Here is a 22,998-nt window from a genome sequence, read left to right as displayed (position 1 = left end):
ATAATTTTGATTCCATAAGCACTCTAGAATCCTATTTTACTCAAGTGTCTCACACCTATAAAAATTTACAGTGACATGTCACTGTTACCTCAATTGTGGAAAATTAGCATCTCTCTTTTTAATTTTGTGTCTGCCTAGATTATTGATTTCATAAAGCATCTAGTCACTGAATATAGACACAAATAAAGCCACTTGCTGGCAACATTGGCACTGTTGAGTAATGAGAAAGACGAAAAAGAAGAGGTACGGACAGAAAAAGGTCCGTGTGCGAACCAAATCATGAAGCACAAACATTGACTCTTTTCAAACTACACACTAAGACGTGTATCTATTCCTGTATTGTTAATTACGCAAGATAGTGAATGCAAACCCGCACTTTTTTTTTTTTACCGATACATTCTTCTTTCTATTGGATGTCATATTGCACAAACCCATCCGTTTATAGAAATCAATCCGTTGCAGCGCCCACAAACATTGGCCTGTTTTCTGGAAATCAATTCTAATTCGAGGACATTTCCTCTGAAAGACATACGGACCATCACAAGCTAATGTGTTGAAAGCTAAAGTAAAGCCCAGACGCTTGGTCTGCGTTCTTTGTCTGTCCTGAAGTCTTTTTCTCGGAGGCTGGAAAAGAGCATTTCCTCTGTGGTCGATTCTGGAATATTCCAGAAGGTCTATTTGTTCGGGAGAAAATTCTAGAACATTCCAGAGGGTTCCAGTGCCGCAGTCATGCATAACCAGCACTCGTGGGACGGGGGCCGTGAGGGCCCTTCCAGAGAAAAATAAATCTAGTTGAGGTGTTAGTCTTAGGAGCGTTCACAGCACGGCCCCACGGTGCTCTCCAGAGAGAGCTGTGACGAGTGTCGAATCAGCGGCGCCATTGTGGGATCCACCATAGAAGAGGTGGGGAAAAGCTTGTACCAGCCAATCACCATGTTTGTCAAATCCAGCTCCTCCAATAGGATGCGTGCCACGCCCATGAAGCATTTGCGATCCATCCGGCCGTAGTTTCCCCAAACAATGACCTGTTCATGAGAGATGGAAGTATTAGTTATCATATGGAACAATCAACCGTACAGTACTTATATAAGTTTCATAATTCTAGATTTTTAATTGATCATACTTCATAATGATGTTTTGTTTGTTCCATTTAATCTGGGTAAATATCACAATTTGAACTGTATTTAATCCTCAACTCATTAATTAATAATTCTCCATTTTGATAATTTCATGTTCCATTAATCTAGGTGAATAATATCACTATTTAAAATGTATTTAATCCTCATAATTCATAAATTCATAATTCTCCATTTTGAATTATTCATGATTCATAATAATTTCTTGTTCCATTAATAAGGGTGAATAATATCACTATTTGAAATGTATTTAATCCTCATAATTCATAAATTCATAATTCTCCATTTTCAATTAATCATGATTCATAATTAATTTCTTGTTCCATTAATCTGGGTGAATAATATCACTATTTGAAATGTATTTAATCCTCAATTCATAAATTCATAATTATCCATTTTCAATGAATCATGATTCATAATAATTTCTTGTTCCATTAATAAGGGTGAATAATATCACTATTTGAAATGTATTTAATCCTCATAATTCATAAATTCATAATTCTCCATTTTGAATTATTCATGATTCATAATAATTTATTGTTAGTTCCATTAATCTGGGTGAATAATCTCCCAATTTGAAAAGGATTTAATCCTCATAATTAATAAATTCATAATTCTCAATTTTGAATTAATCATGATTCATGATGTGTTTTGTTTTGTTACATTAATCTGGGTGAATCTCACCATTTGAAAAATAAGGATTATATACAAATGCATACGTCTGTTTTGAATTTATCATGATTCATAATGATAATGATGACTATCACTATTTGAAATGTATTTAATCCTCAATTCATTAATTCATAATGATTTTTTCATATTTTAATTCATAAACATTAATCCGGCGTGAATCTCACAATTGGAAATGTATATAATCTTTGTAGTTCATAAATCTGAAATGTGTATATAATCCTCATCATTCATAATTCTCAATTTAAAATGTAATCATAATGAAATTCGTTAGTTCCATATATCACTATTTGAAATGTATTTAATCCTCATAATTCATAAATTCATAATTCTCCATTTTGAATTATGCATGATTCATAATAATTTCTTGTTAGTTCCATTCAACTGAGTAAATCTCACAATTTGAAATGTATAATATCCTTATAATTCATAAATTCATAATTCTCAATTTTGAATTAATCAGGATTCATAAAGGTTTTTTTTTAGTTTGTTCCATTAATCTGAGTACATCTCACAATTTGAAAAATGAGGATTATATACAAATTCATACGTGATTCATAATGAAAATGGTGACTAATACTATCACTATTTGAAATGTATTTAATCCTCAATTCATTAATTCATGAGTTTTTGTTTGTTCCATTAATCTGGGCGATAATATATAATCTTTGTAATTCATAAATCTGAAATGTGTATATAATCCTCATAATTCATAATTATCCATTTTGAATGAATCATGATTCATGATTTTGTTGTTTATTTCATTAGTCTGACTGAATCTCACAATTTGAAATGTACATTATCTTTGTCATTCCTAAATTCATCATATTTTGTTAGTTTCATTAATCTTATGTCCAGATCACCCCAAAATTAAAAGTAATTATACTTAGCATATTTTAGGAGCATTAAGATTTTTATGAAAATGTTAATAACTAAATCTAATGTGAATTCTCATCACATTCTCATTACTGTATTTTATACCACATTACCTAAGAATTACTGTAATACAATGTTTTTACATTTAAATCAGCCTTTACCACTTAAATAGTACATCATGTTTATTACAGTGATGAGAAATTGCTTTATTTTCATGAAAATAATGCCACATTGCAAACGTTTCTTAAAATAGGCTACATTTTCTTTAAGCAAAACACGATTTCTTTGTTATTTCTTGTGATTTTTGTGATGTAATGTAATATAATGCGGACATGTTTTTGATTCATCCATCTTCAGTAGCACAAAACCGAATAATTGAATTCCCAAATATGATAATGAATGTGTGAACATTTTTGAAGAATAATCTCAAAAAAAGGAAGCAAGTGGCCTCCATCAATCTGAATGTTCCCTTAGATTAATGACATAATAATGGAGGACGCTGCACATCAGTGAATAAACACATGCAAAGATGTTTTTCCCTCCCTGAACATCCCGCGGTCTGTTCTAACCTTTAGTGTTTGCTGTGGCAGGCTTTCATAATTGTTGTCCTTAGATAAATGTATAATTAGGAGAGATATGAAATGTTTTCCCCTGTTCCTTCTCCACTGCTAAGAATAAAGCATTCACTTCATAGCTTTTTCTTTGCCAGTTCACAAGAGATGGAGAGAATGTATAAGAAATGATCGTTCATCACATCACCAACAGAGAAATTATACCAAATTGGAAAAGACGTGGGTAAACTTTGCTGTTAATTAAAGCCTATAATCACGGTTTTCTTTGACATTTAAAAAAAAACAATCAGACAGATGCATTTAAAGTGCTTGACAGCCCAATGTTCAATGCATTAAGAAAATCAAGTATTCTAGGGTTAGTTTGCTGGTTTAATGCTGCAGTTCTTTAAGGTACTGTAAGTAGCAATTCTTAGGGCCCTATTTGAATGATCTGAGCTCATGGGGGCACTTGGGGCGTGTCTTAATCCACTTTTTCTAGTTTAATGATGAAAAAACTGCCTGCATGCCAGGTGCATGATCCAAAAGGGTTGTCCCTAGTCTCTTAATGAGTCATGGGTGTGTTTTTGGCATAACGTGCAATAAACCAATCAGAGTCTCATCTCCCATTCCTTTAAAAGCCATAGCGCTTGCACCATGACTAGGGATGGGTGTCGAGAACCGGTTCCATGTTAGAACCGGTTCCAAATTCCCCAGAACCGGCAATTCGATAAGAAATGCGCATTTCGATTCTGCTTATCGGTTACTGTGTGCGCATTTTATTGTGATTTTTAACTGCTGCACACACATGTGCGCTGTTTCCTGTGCTGCAGACACACACACACACACACATGCGCGCAGAACGGCTTCTCATAGTGAATGAATAGTGCGTGATAATGAACCGAGTTCTCTTCCTCGTCTTTTTGCAAAGCAAGTGAATGGACAAATACACACAACAATGTCAAAAAACACAGTCGGTTATGTGGTTGACGGGAGATTTTCTTGATGCCGTCTCTATGATAACGTTAAGCAAACAACAAAAGATGCGAAAATTCACTTACTGTTCTAGACAGAATAACTTTTAACTAAATTTGTAATGTATAGCCTATATTTTATCAATAAAGTGCTGTGTTATTTTACTTTAGATTAGATTCTGTACCTATGTTTATTCCTGTGTTCAATTGTATTTATTTGTTGCGATTTGCTAATTTGTTTATTTGTTCTTTTTTAATTACTGAGTGTTTACTTGTCTTTTAATAATGCTTGACATTTATATTGGGCTTTTTTTTTTCTTTTTCTTTTTTGCTATGGTATTTTTAAACCATAGGCAAAAGTTGCTAGCCTGTTGATTTTTGTTCATGGTATTCAGCTACAATTAAATGTTTTGCAATATTGGCCAAAATATAAAAGATAATAATAAATGTGTTTTTTACTCTTTTGGAATCAAAATTAGGAATCTATAAGAATCGGAATCGATAAGCAGAATTGGAATCGGTAAAATTCAAACGATACCCAACCCTAACCATGACGGATTCACTCTTTATATGGACGAATTTGCAAGTGGAAAGACTGAACGCTTCTCCAGAGAGGAATCCTTTTATTTTTAATGTTTGAAAATGTGTGTGTGCTGCTGCGCGTCCCTGTGTGTGTAATAAGCTGAGTGTATGTGCGCTGTGCATATTACTAACCAGTGTTGTGAGTAACGCATTACAAAAGTAATGCATTACAGTAACATATTACTTTTTGCTCTAACGCAGTAGTGTAAGGCATTACTAATCAATTTTCAGTAATATTTTACTCGGTACATGAAGATGGCAGAAGAAGACTGTACATTCGCGAGATGGATTACTTCGAGTTTGTCAGAGATAAGGACAAGAAGAACGTAATAGTCCAATGCAACCTTTGTCTAAAACTACAGACAAACTATCGACTTCGCGAAATAGCACTAGCAATTAAAAAAAACATCTCTTGCACTTTGTGCATGACGGTTTTGTGTTGAGAACCTCTCGAATTTAAAGAGAATAAAATAATGACAACAATATAAAGAACAGATGTGCATCTTGTCATGGCATTCGAGTTTAGTTCTGTTGTGTCTAATATGAATAGACCCAAGCTATTCCCAGATATTGCCAGATAATCACTTTACCTCTACCATACTTTTAACAGACTTGGATCGTTTGGGATTCATCCTTTCTTGCATTGTCTTGAGCCTTCACTTTGCCAATTATATGCTATATTGTTAGTAGGATAGCCCACAGTCATTATTATATCACCTTCTACTGGATTTAAAATGCTCTAGTAACCTACATTTTGTCATTTTTAAAATGTTAAGTTCTACTTCTGTAGTTATTTTGGTGAAAGTAACTCAAAAGTAATACAGTAATAATGTAACACATTACAATTCTGAGACAGTAATATTGTAAGGTAACAAATTACTTTTAAATAACCGTAACAAGTAATCTATAATGTATTACAGTTTGGAAGTAACTTGCACAACACTGTTACTAACGCCCTTTAAATAACACCATAAATACAGCGCTATTGACTTTAGAGCAGGTTTGTGTTGGTCAATGGCGCAGTCGTTTTCAGTTCCTCAAACTAGCAACGTGCCAACAATGCACCTGAACACACCTGGTTTTCAGACCATCGCCCATGGGTGAACAGATGGGCACGAGTGCATTTGCTCTTTAAACAACGTGGCACTGGATGTGAAAATGATAACTGTGTTGGGCTGAAACTAGCAAAAACCCCTTACGTCGCGTCTGGTGTATGATAGGGCCCTTAGAGTTTGAGATTTGAACATCCTTTAAATGTTAGCACTTTTGTAAAAACCCCTATGTGGTCAGTTTTGCACAAGCAACCCTAATTCATCCTTCAGAAAAGGTAGAAATCTAGTTTACCTGTGCAACCTTTCCCTGCGGGCTCTCTGAAAAAACCAGGACTTGATTGTAAAGGGGATCTAGCGATTTCCGAACAGACTTTGTCTTCTTTTTGGCAATGCAGATGCCATTTTCCAGAAGGTACACTTTAATGTAGGCCGCTGAAAAGGAGGAAGGAAACAAAAAATATAAGAGTTCAGACTGTATCCTTGAAAATGACAATCAATTTGAATAGCCAGAAGAGCCACCAATTTAGACTCTCTTCAATTTCCCTTCATTTTTCAAAGCACACACTCGCCTCTGGATAATGAAAGCCCACATAAGGAGAGAACAATCACAGATTGGATCTAAGAGAAGCTTGTGTATTTGTGAACCAATCTATAAACATTTTCAGTGAGTTCTGTCCTCTGGCTAAATGAATCTAATCGTTCTATCAGGCTCATCCCTCAGTACGTCAGGTTCTATCTGATGAAGAATCACCTGGAGGGCCCTTAGATCCCGGCTTCATGATGAGTCCTCGAGCCTGAATGATCTCCACCTCCAGCTGCCCGTTCCTCTCCATCAGACCGATCTCAACATCTCCTGCAAAACATCAAGACGCACATTAAAGAGTGTGACGTGGGTGAATACAAGTGACTATTACTTCCTTTTTCAATAGCATTGTGTTGATCTTAGCCATTTTTTAAAATATATTTTACTTACAAATTACAAAAAAATGGTAATTTTTGTATTTTTTTTTTAAAGCTATTTCATTGATTATAAACGTATAGTTCCAGTCCTGAATGCTGACTGGTCGATACAGCAGTTTGGCTTATTGGCTGCTATAGAGTAACATAGATGCAAACGCACACCCACCCAAAGAACAAGTGTTGTTTTTATTTACACTACTTGGTAATCATAATTATTTGATTTCTATCGTTTTATTTCACATTTGAGAATGAATAAGCACTGGTTAGCATTCAATCTTGAAATTACATTCTGCACCGGTGAAATAACTTTTCAATTACCTAATTTCAGATTTTGCTTCTTTACTTATATAAAGGTTTTGTCCGAGGTTTATTGAATTTTTTTTTTACAATAGAATTTTTTTTAGAAGCATCAAGTTGGAAAAACATGTTTATTTTGATACATACTGATTTCCAATTATTTAATGGAATATTTTGTTAAACAGCCTTTTAACAAGCAGCTCTGACAATTACCAGCTACTTGAGCTTTTAAAAAGATGTACTAGCCACTCAGCATTTTCACTGGCCACAATTTTGACATCGATACCATGGGGAAAAACTGCCATGTGAATATTTTTTATATTATCTCATAATTTGTCAGCAGGAATATTAGGCTGCTGTCACTTTAAGACCTGACGCACGGATCCATTACACTGTTACACATGCGTTTTCTTTCTCAACTGTTTACATTCACTTACAACAGAACTGACTGTGTTTACGTGAATACTCGACCCATTCTCACTCCCACGGCGTCAAAAATGTGAAGCATGGCCAAGTGCCTTTCGTGTCACAATGAAGACGCTAAAGGCACCCCTAGGCGTCACTATATCGACGCGCACTGGGTACTCCATAGATTTCAGTTGTTTGCCCAATGCGTCAGATCAAGACACGTTTAATTCTTTGCATTTGTAAAAGCAGACATGATTTTATGTTACTTTGTAGGCTACTTTTATATTTTGGATCAACTAACCCCACTCCTACCCACTCCTCAACAATATAAAACACGTAACAGGCAAATAAAAGTACAGTCACAGCCACAGGTATTTATTGTAAAAACTGACCAAAACAGTATAAAAGTATTAACTCATGTTGCATTCCAGTCTTCTGAAGTCATACGATATCTTTATGTAAAGAACAGAGTTGATCTTAATGTTTTAATCGCTGAAATGATGAGCCCGCCACTCATGAACGCAACGCTCTCATTCAAATAATGCACCGACTATTTAACATGACATGATCGGTCACAAGACACACGAGAGCCAATGACATTTTACAATCAAAGCTGACGTAATGACGCAATTGGTCACGAGACATACAAGAGCCAATGCAATTTCTCTATGAAATCTGACGTAACATTTCTTTGGGCGCAATTTTTGTGCATGGTCTTCGGCAAACGGAGACGCTGATCGCTTTTGGGGATTTTCTTCACACCAATCAATCGTCTGGCCTCGGAACACTTGGAATATTTGTACTTTTTGAATAAATTGTGCATAAGGTCGTATCTGCCTGTTATATCCTGTGTTTTATATCATATAACACACAAATGGGTAGGTTTTGGGATGGGATGGGGTTGGGTTACATGTTCAAATGTGTCTAACATCTCATTAGGGGTGTCGAAATTAATCGTTTCTTCGATGTATTGCGATGCAGGCGAGGACAATTCGGTATCGGTTCAGTAATAGACCATAACCGATTCTAATGTACTGATTCTTTTCTGCCGTCATTTGTCACGTACGTGTGTTGTCGCGGTGGCATACAATGGCAGAGGGAGGCGAGACGTGAGTGAGAGTAATTAAAATGCTCCAACAACTTTAAAAGACGACATCTGGGCACATTTCGACTTTTATGAACAACCTGGTAAGCATGACCTGGAGAACACACGAGTAAATCATTGTGTGTAAATCAAAGCTATCTGATTTATCAAAACGATTTCATTTACATTTGGTCACATAAATGTATCTCCGCAAAACATATATAAATCCAATATTCAATTCCCGCACTATATGCAGATCTATTGGAGTTCACGTCACCGAAAACAACAGATATGAGTTGAAATTATTGATCATCATTTGATATCAAAGACCGCAATAGGAGAGCGCGCGGCAAAAGCACTGGTCAGATCATTGAGTTTCTTTACTTTTAATGAATATGATTATATGTTGAGCACCTGCAATTTTAATTTCGGTAGTTTGTGTGTTTGATTGATGAAGAGATACAGCTGCTCGTCTGCAGCAATGTGCTTCAGTAGCGCTGTCATATCTGGTCAATAGCCCATAACACGCTCACACGTTCATTTTTTTTAGCATTGTTGCGAGGAGTCAAATTTACGTATGTGGTTTCAACAACCAGATGCATTTAGACTTTAGTTTTGACTGTATTGAGCGCAGACCACCTCCTGAAGTGGCTTTTTAGTATTTTCTATTTGTTCCTAACGCTCCTGTTGTCTTCTGTGCCCAGACATGAGTTTTGTTTGATACATTCAAGAAGCGTGTTTTCTTTGAGCAGGTAAAATTAAAGGTTCAGTTCATATAACTGACTGACAAAATTGTATGAGGATGCAGTGCATTGTGATATCGAATTGAACCGAATCGATGGCATGATAATCGTAATTGAACCGAACCGTGAGACCAGTGTAGGTTCACATCCCTATACATGTCATAATGGCAAAATCATGACCCGCATTTTGACATTATTTTGTGTGTATTTGACTGTTTAAACGCAATAATCAGCGATAAAGAACTCCATTTAGCACTGAGAGGCGGCTTTATGTGCGCGCGCTTTGAGTGTGAACTCAAAATCTGGGGGATTGAGTAAAATAATGCGTAATATACAGCAAAATTCAAGCCCTGTAACTAGCATTGTAAGCAGTAATAACTATTCATCCGGAGCAAATGAAACGAGTGAGTGAGGGGAGGCGGGTTTGTGTGTAACACACTGTCGGAGAGATGAGAGAGCGAGTGTCTATTCTGTGGAAAAGGAGTATTGGAAGCGTTTCAGATATTTCTGTATCAATTATGATTTGAAAAAATCTATGTTTTTTACAACACTATATTGCACTTATTATTTCAGATGTTTTTTTAAAAGACTACAATTGAAAAATGTATATATTGTATATAAAATTCAACAAGCCATAGTGTCTAGAAGGAGTGACTGTGTTACACACCACTGCTGAAATACACACACATTTGGCAGGTGTTAATGTCAAGTAATATATGTCTGTGTGTGTATTAGGATAATACATCAGTTTTATTATCATCTTAACAAAAGAACACATTTTAGCCTATTCACCTGTAGTACATTAAGATGTGAGGTAGCATCAGTTGTCTGATGTATAAGTGCACTCACCCAATGAAGTTGTAGCTAGCGTCTGTCTCCCCACAAACTGAGCCGGTCCCATGCCATCCAGAAAGTCACTAAACTGAGCATCTGATGCCAAACACATTCCACTGTAGTTCAGACTAAAGGAAGAAAACAGGGCAGTGTTACTGTGAGCGTTTGCATTCGCTGTGTTTTGTCAGCCACATATTTTGCTGGACAGAATATATTTACACCGATCATAACATTATGACCACCTTCCTAATACTGTGTTGGTCCCCCTTTTGCTGCTAAAACAGCCCTGACTCATCGAGGCATGGCCTCCACTAGACCCCTGAAGGTGTGCTGTGGTATCTGGCACCAAGATGTTAGCAGCAGATCATTTAAGTCCTGTAAGTTGCGAGGTGGATTGGTCCTGTTTGTTCAGCACATCCCACAGATGCTCAATTGGATTGAGATCTGGGGAATTAGGAGGCCAAGTCAACACCTTGCTCAAATCCTTACGCTTGCCCTTTTTTCCTGCTTCTAACACATCAACTTTGAGGACAAAATGTTCACTTGCGGCCTAATATATCCCACCCACCTAACAGGTGAAGAGATAATCAGTGTAATTCACTTCAACTGTCATAATGTTATGCCTGATCAGTGTGTGTGTATTTAATATATAGTTCAGTGCAGACGTTTTTCAGTGCTTTGAGTACATATATTTCACTTTATTGACAGCCTAAATTAAGCATGTAGAACTACTTTCTGTCATTTGGTTAATTAACACGAGTTCATTTCCAGTCAATTTGTTCATTTTATATTCCGCTTGCACTCTCTTTTTAAAGTCAAAAATATCTGGCTTTCAGAATTTAACAAATTGTTCCATTTTACAGATTGATGCTGTCCGCCATCTGTGTTGCTTGTGATGGCTTTGAAGATGCTAATGAAATTTTCACATTAGATGAACATGTATGTCGGACATTAAGAGTTTTGATTTTATTCTGTGATGGCTGGACCGATAATGGCATGGCTCTGTGATTGGACGGGATCGGTGTATGGAAGGCACTTCTCTTTTATGTAATGAAGATGGACAGCCTTTAAGCCTGATGGTGAAGCTCTGTTTTGATAGTGCAGAGTGCTCCACTGGAGCAAAGCCAACACAGACACACATAATCACACTGCTTTCCTGCTCCTATTTGAGATGTATGCGGCCAAAGATTCATTATTAACAGTATATGTGTTTCTCGGAGATGAGCCCGATGCTCCATGTCATATTCACCCCTGTGACCCCTTGAAATAGGAGGCCTGGCCTTTATCTAATAGCACAAGAGTGACTGGCCACTTTTTCATCAGCGTTGGTTTCCGGAAATGTTTTTCTGATTACTTTTACCCCCCCAATATTCTTCAATAAATAATTCTAGGCCTTAAAAAAACCAACAAGCTCCAATACTAATCACAATATCATTAACTGAATAACATTTAAAGCAAAAATACAAAGGTATAGCACAACTCTAGTGTTTACTTGATGTATTTTATGACTGAATGAACTAGTCTTAAATATACAATTTAAAGTATGTATGTACTGTATATATATACAGTACAAGTTCGTTCTGGTTCTCGAATCTGATTGGCTGAGAGCCACCATTTGTATTGAGTGTCATAATTTTACAAATACTACTGTTAATGTGTCATGGAATGTTTTTTAGGTGAGAATGTAGTTATTTAGACCTCAGATATGCGACTTAGATATGCGACTTACATAGCACATATTTGACAATTTGTTTAGACGTTTTCAGAGATTGAGCTCATGTACCCGCGAGCACAGCTTCATCTCGGCCAGTCCGTCGGGAATTTGCCACTGGCTCTTATGTGCATAGTTTAAACACAAGATATTATTCATTTTGGGTATATCAAGTGGGCAATCTTTGGTCTTATTAATCTGTTAGACCTACTTTTTCCAGTGCAAATCCATTTGGATATGGGACAAAGTTTCATAACTTTATATTTAACTGACATTCCTGTACTAGCGTTGCTTTTGTACTTTTGACTGAACTGTTTGCTTGTTTATTTCCGATTGTACAAACTACTTATACTTTTATAATGGTTAATACTGTTTATTTAAATATTATTTTTCAATTTATAATTTTTTATATAAATAACATGCCGTGTTTGTATTGAGAAAGGGTCCGTTAGTGATTGTGATTTTTGACTTCAGTGAAAGTTACATTATTACACCATTAGATGGCAGTTTAATAAGTCAATAACAAAGACTTTTATATTGAAAGGGCGAAACAAGGTTGTAGGGCTGAAACGATTCCTAGAGTTACTCGAATTCAAAAAATCATCGAGGCAAATCATTTAATCAAAATCACTTACACAAGACATTTTTTATGTAAGGACTCTTGAGTATGTGCGGATTGCGGTTCTATCCGCGGGTCTATGGGCTTACGTTTCTGGCACATTTCTGCGCGTGCAAGATCATATTTTGAGCGTGCAAAAGGGCATTTCGCACGCGCGTGAACTGAGTTTTACTTAGAAATGTAAAATAATAAAGTATTAAGAGCGAACGAAAATCAATTTTGCATTTAAAATACATTTATTTGGATGTGCGCAGACGTTCTCTTTCTATGTGCAACGTGCACACGTCATTTTTTTTTTTTTTTTACTAACATTTACTAAAATTAATATCAAATCGTATTGTTACATTGTACTATGTTTACCTTTTTTAAAGTAATTTGAAATTGATTTTTATTTATTTATTTATTTATATAGTTGTATTTCTAAAGTGACATTATAGAATTAGTATTTAAAAAAATAATATTAATTATTCATAATTAAATATATGAATACATGATATATATTTGAAGTATACTGTCAAAAAATTTACCTGATTGTCTCATTTATGAAATGATTCTCAACCTCTCATTTTCTTTTTTTCCTCTTAGGTTAAAATGGACTTAATTTCAGTTATCTGTTCTACACAAGTAAAGAAGCTCATATTTGCTTATCGTAGCTTTTTCATATTTTTTCAGCGAACAGAAGGCAGCCACTTGTGCTTGGATCAGATTAATTAGGTCCAATTTTTTGTAACAAGATCCATTTTAGATACAAAAACAGATGGTGGTGGAAAAAGTGTTTCCTACTGCAAGAAAAAAGGGCACTTGGGCCAAAGAGGAGAAAGGGGGGCTTATTTGAGCCAAACATAACCACCCTGCTCTGTTGACATGAGGTATTTTTACATTCTGTGTGAAGATGTAATACCACATAGAAGTTGAAATGGGGCAAATTTGATGTGGCTATTGTTGTTATTTTATGTGACTTCTCACTAAAACTGAGCCATTTGTAAGTTGATTGAAAACACTTTTCTTTTTATATAAACTGTCTGACACAACAACATTGGCTCAACCAATGGTGCGAGTTTGGGGCGGGACTATCTGTTTTGACCAACCAATGGCAGATGGGATGAGTGTTCAGGAAACCTAAATAGTCATTATTTTTTAGTTGACACACCTTTCATCTGTATTTATATTAATTAAAAACATATGTAAATGTAAAAAGCTATCCTGATCCAATATCACATTCTCCTTCAAGTCTCCTTTCTCCATTCCTCTGTGTTTGTTCTCAATAATCCTCCACACTAATGTGGACGGATTCATAATTAATTTTCTTTCTGCGGTTTGACCTCGATTCTCTCCGGCGCCCCTCCACCCATTCCCAGCTCTGTCTCTTTCGCTTGCCATCTCCGCACAGGTCTATTTTTAAAATGCTTTTGGGAGGGTCCAGACGATCCTGATGCCTAATACTCAGACGGGGCATCCCAAGAGACGCCAATTTCATCTGCTCTTCGTTCTCTTGCTCATTTTTCACTCTATCCTGTCTCTTTGTCCCACGTCAATATCTAGTTCATCATTCAGTCTCTCGTCTGGTGTTTCTATCCACTTGTCTCTCTGTTCTTCAAGGAATAGTCATCATTTACTCCCCCTGATGGAGATCCAGAACCTTTTGGAACACACACTGAGAATTTTTGAAGAATCTTTAGATTATCTTCATATAACCACACCAGCATAGAAGAATCATAAAAGTATTCCAAACACTTATTTTCACTATAATTATATTTAATATCAATGTCTTTATTTTGGTCTAATTTTCCAATTCAAATATGAACAAATAATTTTACTTGAAGCAACACTTTTTAACTAAAAAAAATTCAGACAAAATACACTTAAAGGTGCACTATGTAACATTTTTCAGTAAAATGTCCAAAAACCACTAGGCCAGTGTTATATATTTTGTTCAGTTGAGTACTTACAATATCCCAAATGTTTCCAACTATTTGTAAATCGTGAGAAAATTGCTATTTTAACCAAGGAACCGGGACGTGTGAGGGCGTGGCCTGTTAATGATGACATATCTGCGTAACCCTCGGTTTCCGGTTTTATTTAGACACTTTACTCTCACTGCAGTGTGAACAAGTGTCATAGCAGCCGCCAAGCGAACGCACAGAGTAACGTCATAACATCATCAACACACTCAGATGTGTCTAATATGATAAACAGAGCTGTGTTACCTCATACTCATGACCGGAAAAGCGAAAATGGCGCCGGCGACTGTGTCATAATAAAAGTCCCGCTGCTCGTGAGGCGTGTGTTGCGTTCGTCTTATTAACAATCGCTCCTGCGGCCTTGCTCAGCTCCACAACACTCGCTCCTGCTCTGCTTCATACTACATTAACGTTAATAATCACATCCATCAACATGATTTCTGCCCGAGTCCTATCCCGATTCTTTCCCACCGCTGTGAGGTGAAGACCACATGTCCCAAGATTCTGCGCTCAAACGTGCCTTCATCAAACTACACCTTTGTTTTGAATAGGCGACCTCTAGTTGATGGAAAAATGACATAGTGCAGCTTTAAACAAGACTTTATATTTTATGCAATGTTGCTTGTTTTAAATATTGATTGATATACACTATGATTAAAAAATGTTGGGGTCAGTAAGATTTTATTTATTTATTTTAAAAAAATTACTTTTAAAGAAATGTATAAAATTACTTTTATTCTGTAAGGATGTATTAAATTGATCAAAAGTGACAGTACAATTAGTTATAATCTTCATATAACCACACTACCATAGAATAATCATAACAGTATTACAAACACTTCTTTTCACTATAATATTAAATTAAAAATAAGTCTTTTTTTGTCTAATTTTCCCATTATAATATGAACAAATAATTGTACTTGTAACTAAACTGCAATTGCAGACAAAATACACTTAAACAAGACTTAATATTTTATGCAATGATGCTTGTTTTAAATATTGATTGATATACACTGATTTTAAACATTAAACATTTAAATTTTTACGTTAACTTTGAAGAAATGTACACTGTAAAAAATGTCAGGTCTCCAATTTAAAATTTTCTAGTGACTGGTCCCATCTAAATTGGCCAAACTTAATTTCTGTGAATTGATACAATTTCATTCACAGAAATTCAATTTGGCCAACTAAAAAATTTAGATGTGACCAGTTACTAGAAAATTTTAAATTGGAGACCTGACATTTTTTACAGTGTATACAGTTACTTTTATTCCGTAATTACATATTAAATTGATCAAAAGTGATGTATTATGTTTGAACTCTATTTATCAAAGAACTTAGATTTAAATTGTAAAATTTCACAATATATTACCGTTTTTACTGTATTTTTGATCTAATAAATGCAGCCTTGACACGTCTTTTAAAAACATTAAATCCAAACTTTGAACACTTTCTGAACAATAAGACAAAAAGGCCTAATTAAAAAAACTCATTAAGAAGCCATATGATAACAGATCAAAAGTGTTAAAGTGCATCATAGCCTCCAGAACAACTAAGCTAAAGAAGCACCATTTATTATACCATTTTTGTCATATTTTATTGCTGATTGAAAATGTGTTATTAAAACAATCAAGTTTTAACACTCAAGTAGACAGGAGCTGTACTTTTATGTGAAATGGCAGAAAGATGGCAGCCAAGTGTGCTGACAATACTTTTTTTTGTGGTGTTTCTTTTCTTTTTAGAAACAAAACAAATTGACATAAATTTGTGGAACAGGCTGCCTGAAGATTCTTCAAAATGTCATCTTGAGTTTGGGACGACATGAGGGTGAGTAAATAATGACAGAATGTTCATTTTTGGACAAACTATTCCTTTCACCCTCTCCTCTCCTCTCTCTCTCTCTCATCATTCTATCTTGCAAAACAGAGAGTCATTATTACTCACTGGGCCCTGTGTGCACTGGCGTCAGCAGCAGCCATCAGTAAACACACATACATTACTACAAACGCCCCAGAGAGTGACAAATACACCTATCACCGCTCCACATATTACACGCCGCATTCTTGATGTCACTCGAATAAACATTTGTCTGTGTTATGTGTTAATCATGGCGTCTCAGCGCACCGCTTTCAATTGCTTTATATATCACTGTCTCCATGCTGTTCTTCTGGCGTTCACTGCATGCAAACTTTTTAAACAGATGCTCCATTCGTGCATGCAGGAGTATGCACAAGAGTTAGTGTCTTCTGGAAGAAGGTGAAAGGTATGTAGGGAATGTGTACGCATCTAAAATAGTGCGCTTATCTTTAAATGTGGTGATTAGTTATAGTTACTGCTCTCAGTTTAGCTCGTTCTGTTTACCTGCTTTTTGAGAATTTATCAAATGTAGAGCTCGACATCACAGTTAATTATACAGTGGCCCCAAAAAGAATTTGGACACTTAAAGGTGCAGTAAGCGATTTCTGAGAAACACTTGATATTTAAAAATCAACCCTTCATTGCTCCGCCCCCAAAAATTAACATACAGTACAGAAGAGTACAAACACTCTAAAAAAAAAAGGTTCTATATGGCACCAAAAATGGTTCTTGGCTCGTAATCATAGGGGAACCTTTTTTAGTGCCATAAAGCACCAATTTTGGTGCTTCAGTGGTTCTTCAGAGGTTCTTCAGAGGTGCTATATAGCACCTTAGTCAAAGAACCGGTGAAGAACCACTGAAGCACCAAAATTGGTGCTATATAGCACTAAAAAAGGTTCCCCTATGATTACGAACCAAGAACCATTAGAACCGTTTTTTTTAGAGTGTACAAGCAAAAAGTAGTTGGCTGTTAGTCGCCAGCAGCTCCAGTTGACACTCAAAGCTGTCGTGTTACTATAGCTAATGTAACCAGTCCTACTCGACCCGTTCTAAGCAAGATTCGAACCAGCGTCTCCGGCATGGGAGGCAAGCAGCTAACAAGGACACTAAAGGGCGCAGTCTCTAGCGTCAGTCACTAGTGAGACCAGGGGAGTGAGGTTTACACGCACAGCTCTTACTAGCTTGCCTCTGTTACACTAACATTAACAACAGCATATCTTGGTTCTGTGAAACCTAACAAAACTAATGTTACTCACGTACGAAGCAGAAACAACGCAACCTCTTCTCTTCAGGCCTTCCCACTTGGGTCTCTCTAGCTCTGGAAAGCTTTTCTAATATTAATCTTGCCTGATCATGACCCTTTTCCCATTGATATTTCTCTGACCTTTTCTCTTTTGTTATGTCTCAGCCATCTCTTTTTCTACAGTCTTCAAAATGTCCTTTTTGCTCACTCTCTCTCCTCCCCCATCACGAGTGGACACACCCCCTAGTGCTGATTGGCTCACTCTCTCTCCTCCCCCATCACGAGTGGACACACCCCCTTCTGCTTATTGGCTCACTCTCTCTCCTCCCCCATCATGAGTGGACACGCCCCCTACTGCTGATTGGCTCACTCTCTCTTCCCCATCACGAGTGTACACTTCTCCTTCTGCTGATTGGCTCACTCTCTCCTCCTCCATCACGAGTGGACACGCCCCCTACTGCTGATTGGCTCATTTTCTCTCCTCCCCCATCATGAGTGGACACGCCCCCTATTGCTGATTGGCTCACTCTCTCTGCTGCTGATTGGCTCATTTTGTGGACACGCCCCCTATTGCTGATTGGCTCTCTCTCTCCTCCCCCATCATGAATGGACACACCCCCTACTGCTGATTGGCTCACTCTCTCTCTCCTCCCCCATCATGAATGGACACGCCCCTACTGCTGATTGGCTCACTCTCTCTTTCCTCCCCCATCATGAATGGACACACCCCCTACTGCTGATTGGCTCACTCTCTCTCTCCTCCCCCATCATGAATGGACACGCCCCCTACTGCTGATTGGCTCACTCTCTCTTCCCCATCACGAGTGTACACTTCTCCTTCTGCTGATTGGCTCACTCTCTCCTCCTCCATCATGAGTGGACACGCCCCCTACTGCTGATTGGCTCATTTTCTCTCCTCCCCCATCATGAGTGGACACGCCCCCTATTACTGATTGGCTCACTCTCTCTGCTGCTGATTGGCTCATTTTGTGGACACGCCCCCTATTGCTGATTGGCTCACTCTCTCCTCCCCCCATCATGAGTGGACACACCCCCTTCTGCTGATTGGCTCACTCTCTCCTCCCCCATCATGAGTGGACATGCTCGCTACTGCTGATTGGCTCTCTCTCTCCTCCCCCATCATGAATGGACACACCCCCTACTGCTGATTGGCTCACTCTCTCTCTCCTCCCCCATCATGAATGGACACGCCCCTACTGCTGATTGGCTCACTCTCTCTCTCCTCCCCCATCATGAATGGACACACCCCCTACTGCTGATTGGCTCACTCTCTCTCTCCTCCCCCATCATGAATGGACACGCCCCCTACTGCTGATTGGCTCACTCTCTCTCTCCTCCCCCATCATGAATGGACACGCCCCCTACTGCTGATTGGCTCACTCTCTCTCTCCTCCCCCATCATGAATGGACACGCCCCTACTGCTGATAAGTGTGTTGTGCTGCTCGGTCCGATCCATTTTCAACAGCGTTTTTCAGAAATCGCTTCCTGCACCTTTTAAGTCACGCTTAATGTAGGAATGTCATTGCATATGAAATATCCAACCTTAGCACAGTTTTCAAGCGAAACCATAAATGATCAAACAATATACTGTTCATAATTAAGTATTATTGGTTATCAAACGTCAAACCTGTGGTAACTGGGTTTGGTGGTGACCGAATAGGATGTATTAAAAATGATTTTTATTCAGGACATCTAATATGATCATATTTTTGGTCCAAGCACCATGAGCAGTTCTGCTTTTGGAGTTATAATTAGAGCGCTTTCTGCTTTCTAGGGCATTTTGACAGGTCCATTATATAAATGTCACTCATGTGACCTCTTTCAAACTTTCTGCTCCCCAAAAGATCACTTAACAGATGAATGTGGGAGTTCAGGCAAGAAATTATGATCTTTGTAAATGTAATGTGCTTTAATTTAGATTCATACTATTTGTGTTTGAATCACATATGAAAGACTGTAATGATAACTGTGCTTCCACATCTGTATAACAGCTGCAGCCAGATTATGGAAAACTGTATCTGTATCAATGTACTATAAGCAAGTTACGTTTAATTTACAGGAGAACAACTGGTAAGAAATAATGCTCTAATGTTTAAAAAAAAATAATAATTTCACTTTACTGTTGCAAATTCTTACAAAAATGTTCATCCTACAGCGTTTACAGTCTCACATCAATCCACTTCCACATCAATTAATATACATCTCAGTACAATAAGCACCACTTAATTAAAAATAAATAAATGCATGACTGCAGTGGATCAATTTAGTCCTTTCTATTTTTCATAGCTTTAGACGGTAGACTCTTCATAATGTTTTATAACTTTTTATATCATGTTTTATAACATTTAAAGTGTTTAAGGGCCCAACTTTATCTAGGTAAGTTACAAACAATATCTAATGGAAACCGCATAAAATAGACACTAGTGACTAAATATTACAGAAACTTCCACAGAAGTCTATCCGAAAATACCATTGCATCAAATCAGCCTTTTTGTGTGGTTTTCCATCACTGTTGTTTGTCAGACCTCAGACTGACAGTGAATGTTTATGTAAAATATGTTTACTCCGTTATGTATTCATGAGATGCATACGATACAATGTAATATGGTAAAATATCCTCAGCGATGGCAGCCAAAACTGTAATCCCCATACTCCATAAACTGCGCAGTAATCCAGCAGAATTGGGCTGTGTTTTGCTCCCATGATGGAGCTGCACAGGAAGAGCGTTCAACTTCCTTATGTAAGATTTGCGGGGAGTTTTTGTCTGTTTATGAATTTCTAATAGAGCACTGGGTATTGGACACAGAGTTTTAGGGGAAATTTATGCAGAATCGACCGTCGGTTGAGCACAACATATTGCTATAATTATGTAACTGAACATGCTGTTCTGAAACTATCCGAGCACATTTCAGACGTTTGGTGTCATAAATGAGTGGTTCTATTTTTATTGTTTTGCAATAATGTCTTACTTTTTTGGTGCGTCTTCTCTACACTAAAAACAAATTTCACTCAAATTGCTAGTAAATTTCACAGATAATTACAAAGAATTAACACATATAATTAAATGTGACATTTTGATGTAGAATAGATTAAAATCTTTGATTTAAAAAAGCTCTACAGAGCCTCTAAAGAGACATGGTGGTGGAAAAAAATATGAGATGGGAGGAAAAGTAAGTCGTCAATTAGGGCTGCTCGCTTATCGCAAAAAACATGATAATGATTATTTTGCTCAATATTGAAATCACGATTATTTAACACTATTATAGGTGGGTGACATGATCAAATTCTTATTTGATCATCTGACCATGGTTTCTCCCATGTTTTTTTTTTTTCTCCATTCTGTCACCTGATGGAGTATTGTTTCCTTGCCACCGTCGCCTTTGGCTTGCTCCATTAAGGACACTAAATATTCAACTATATTACTGATCAGCTCATTTCAATTATCATAAAGTCATAATTAAGAGAGAAAATGTTGAAAATAGGATTTTAAATGTCTTCGTTATTAGATAAAAAGGCAAAAATTTGATTTTAAAAGTCATAATAGTGAGATAAAATGTTAAAAAAAAATGATTTTTAAAAGTCATTATTAGATAGAATGTTGAAAGTATGACCTGCTAAGTCATATTTATAAGATAAAATGTTGAAAATATGATTTTAAAAGTCATTATTAGATAAAAAGTCGAAAATATGACATGCTAAGTCATAATTAAGAGATAAAATGTTGAAAATGTGATTTTAAAAGTCCTCATTATTAGATAAAAAGTCAAAAAATGACATGCTAAGTCATTGTGAGATGAACAGTTGAAATTAAGACTTAATTAGGATAAAAATTCAAAATTTTGATTAAAAGTCCTAATTATGCGATAAAAAGCTTATACAAATGCGATAAAAATTATGACCAAAACACAAACTAAGACATTTAAGAGAATTCATGCTTATTTTTTTTAAATGCGCTTTTAATTTTTTTATTCACACTTATAATAATACATTTTACATTATTGTTTTCATTTTGTGCAATATGTTTTTACATGCGTTTTTACATTTTGAAATCAGTTTTAAAATAACAGAAAATAATCTGTTTAATATCAAGCACGTCCCGCAGTTTAGCAACAGTAGACTGCATTTTACAACACTCACTTATTCGGCTGATTTGGGTGTCAGGTTTGGGCTTTTGGGGTGGAAGGAAGGTGTGCGAGACAGAATGCGGCAGTGGTAAAATAATCGTTTCACGTCAATGATCTTGTTTTCATAATTGTTACTAGCCGAAAATCAATTACAATTAATCACACGGCCCTTTGCGTCCACTCACAAAGAACACAAAAGTTTGAGTGTACGCAAGAACATTGACTTAATATTTTTTCTCCCATCTCATATTTTCTTCCACCTCGATGTCCCCTTAGGGGCTCTGTAATAATCAGTTTGTTCAATGAAATATAATGACAAAACTTTAAAACTCTTACTAAGCTTTTAACTCATCTAGACAGCAAAGCATATCTTTCTAAACTAGCCCAAACCTGCAAATATCTTCTCCATGTATGTATCCAAACTTTCTGGCTCATTTGAACTGAAGTTAAACAGCTTTTGTCCTCCACAGAGCTAATTTAAGACTACATCACGCAAAACCCCAACCCTGTGGCTTTGATGTGACACACCAGACGGTGTCCAGATCTGAAATGAGTTTACAGTACGTCTGCACAGAATTCTGGATTTCATTCAGAAATGGAGCCAGCAGAGAAAAGGTTTATTACTGAGAAGGGGGTTTATGTTGGTTATGTAACTTATGGGAATACCGCAAACACTTTTTATTTATTGCTCTATATAAGATATAAGCACAATCTCCTGACAGCAATGACACTTTTAATGCTTTTCTTGTGTTATTGGATGAGCATCCCTGTGATGCACAAACTTTTGATTCCTATATTACACTGACTCCAATCCAGGGGCATTTAGTTGGGTTCAGAGGGTGTGTGTAATGATTCTGATTTTGCTTTGTTAAACTGATCAAGTAGAAACTTATTATATAGTAACTCGTGTTTTTTTTTGTTGCTGGAAAGAAAGAAAAAGGAAGGATTTAGATGAAGTATGTAGCTGAATATATACAAAGACTGTGTGCAGAGGTAGATTTGTGCTTTTTCTTTATTCATCTCACCTGCACTTTTCCACAATTTAATACAACAGTCCTTCCTAATTTTATCCCATCAAATGTATCAGCCAATCAAACAGTCTGTTTTTTACCCTCAGTGTTATTCAGGGCTGCCCCCTAATAGTCGACTAACTGTTAGTCGACTAGAAAATGCTTGGTCGACGCTTGGTTTTATTAGTCGGTTGGTCGCAAAAAAAAAAAAAACTCAAGAGGAAGTGGCGAAATCGCACAGGCTGTGACGGACAGATAGTTAACGGA

At 36.6% G+C, this 22,998-nt stretch overlaps 1 protein-coding gene across 1 annotated transcript in view; it reads right to left on the bottom strand.

Annotated features, from left to right (window-relative positions):
* Window positions 1–406: 406 nt before the first annotated feature.
* The window catches only part of rims4 (regulating synaptic membrane exocytosis 4), a 56,525-nt gene continuing 33,933 nt past the window's right edge, over window positions 407–22,998 (bottom strand). The window contains exons 3-6 of the mRNA XM_079841647.1: window positions 10,200–10,312; window positions 6,610–6,711; window positions 6,151–6,290; window positions 407–1,025 (exon numbers count right to left, since the gene is read on the bottom strand). Coding sequence (XP_079697773.1) covers window positions 807–1,025; window positions 6,151–6,290; window positions 6,610–6,711; window positions 10,200–10,312 — 574 coding nt within the window. The 3' untranslated portion in view covers window positions 407–806. The remainder of the gene's footprint in view (window positions 1,026–6,150; window positions 6,291–6,609; window positions 6,712–10,199; window positions 10,313–22,998) is intronic.

Source organism: Gobio gobio, assembly GCF_949357685.1.
Source record: "Gobio gobio genome assembly, chromosome: 17".
Lineage (NCBI taxonomy): Eukaryota > Metazoa > Chordata > Actinopteri > Cypriniformes > Gobionidae > Gobio > Gobio gobio.
The sequence above is the reverse complement of the archived record's forward strand: the minus strand, read 5'-3'. Positions and strand labels throughout refer to the sequence as shown.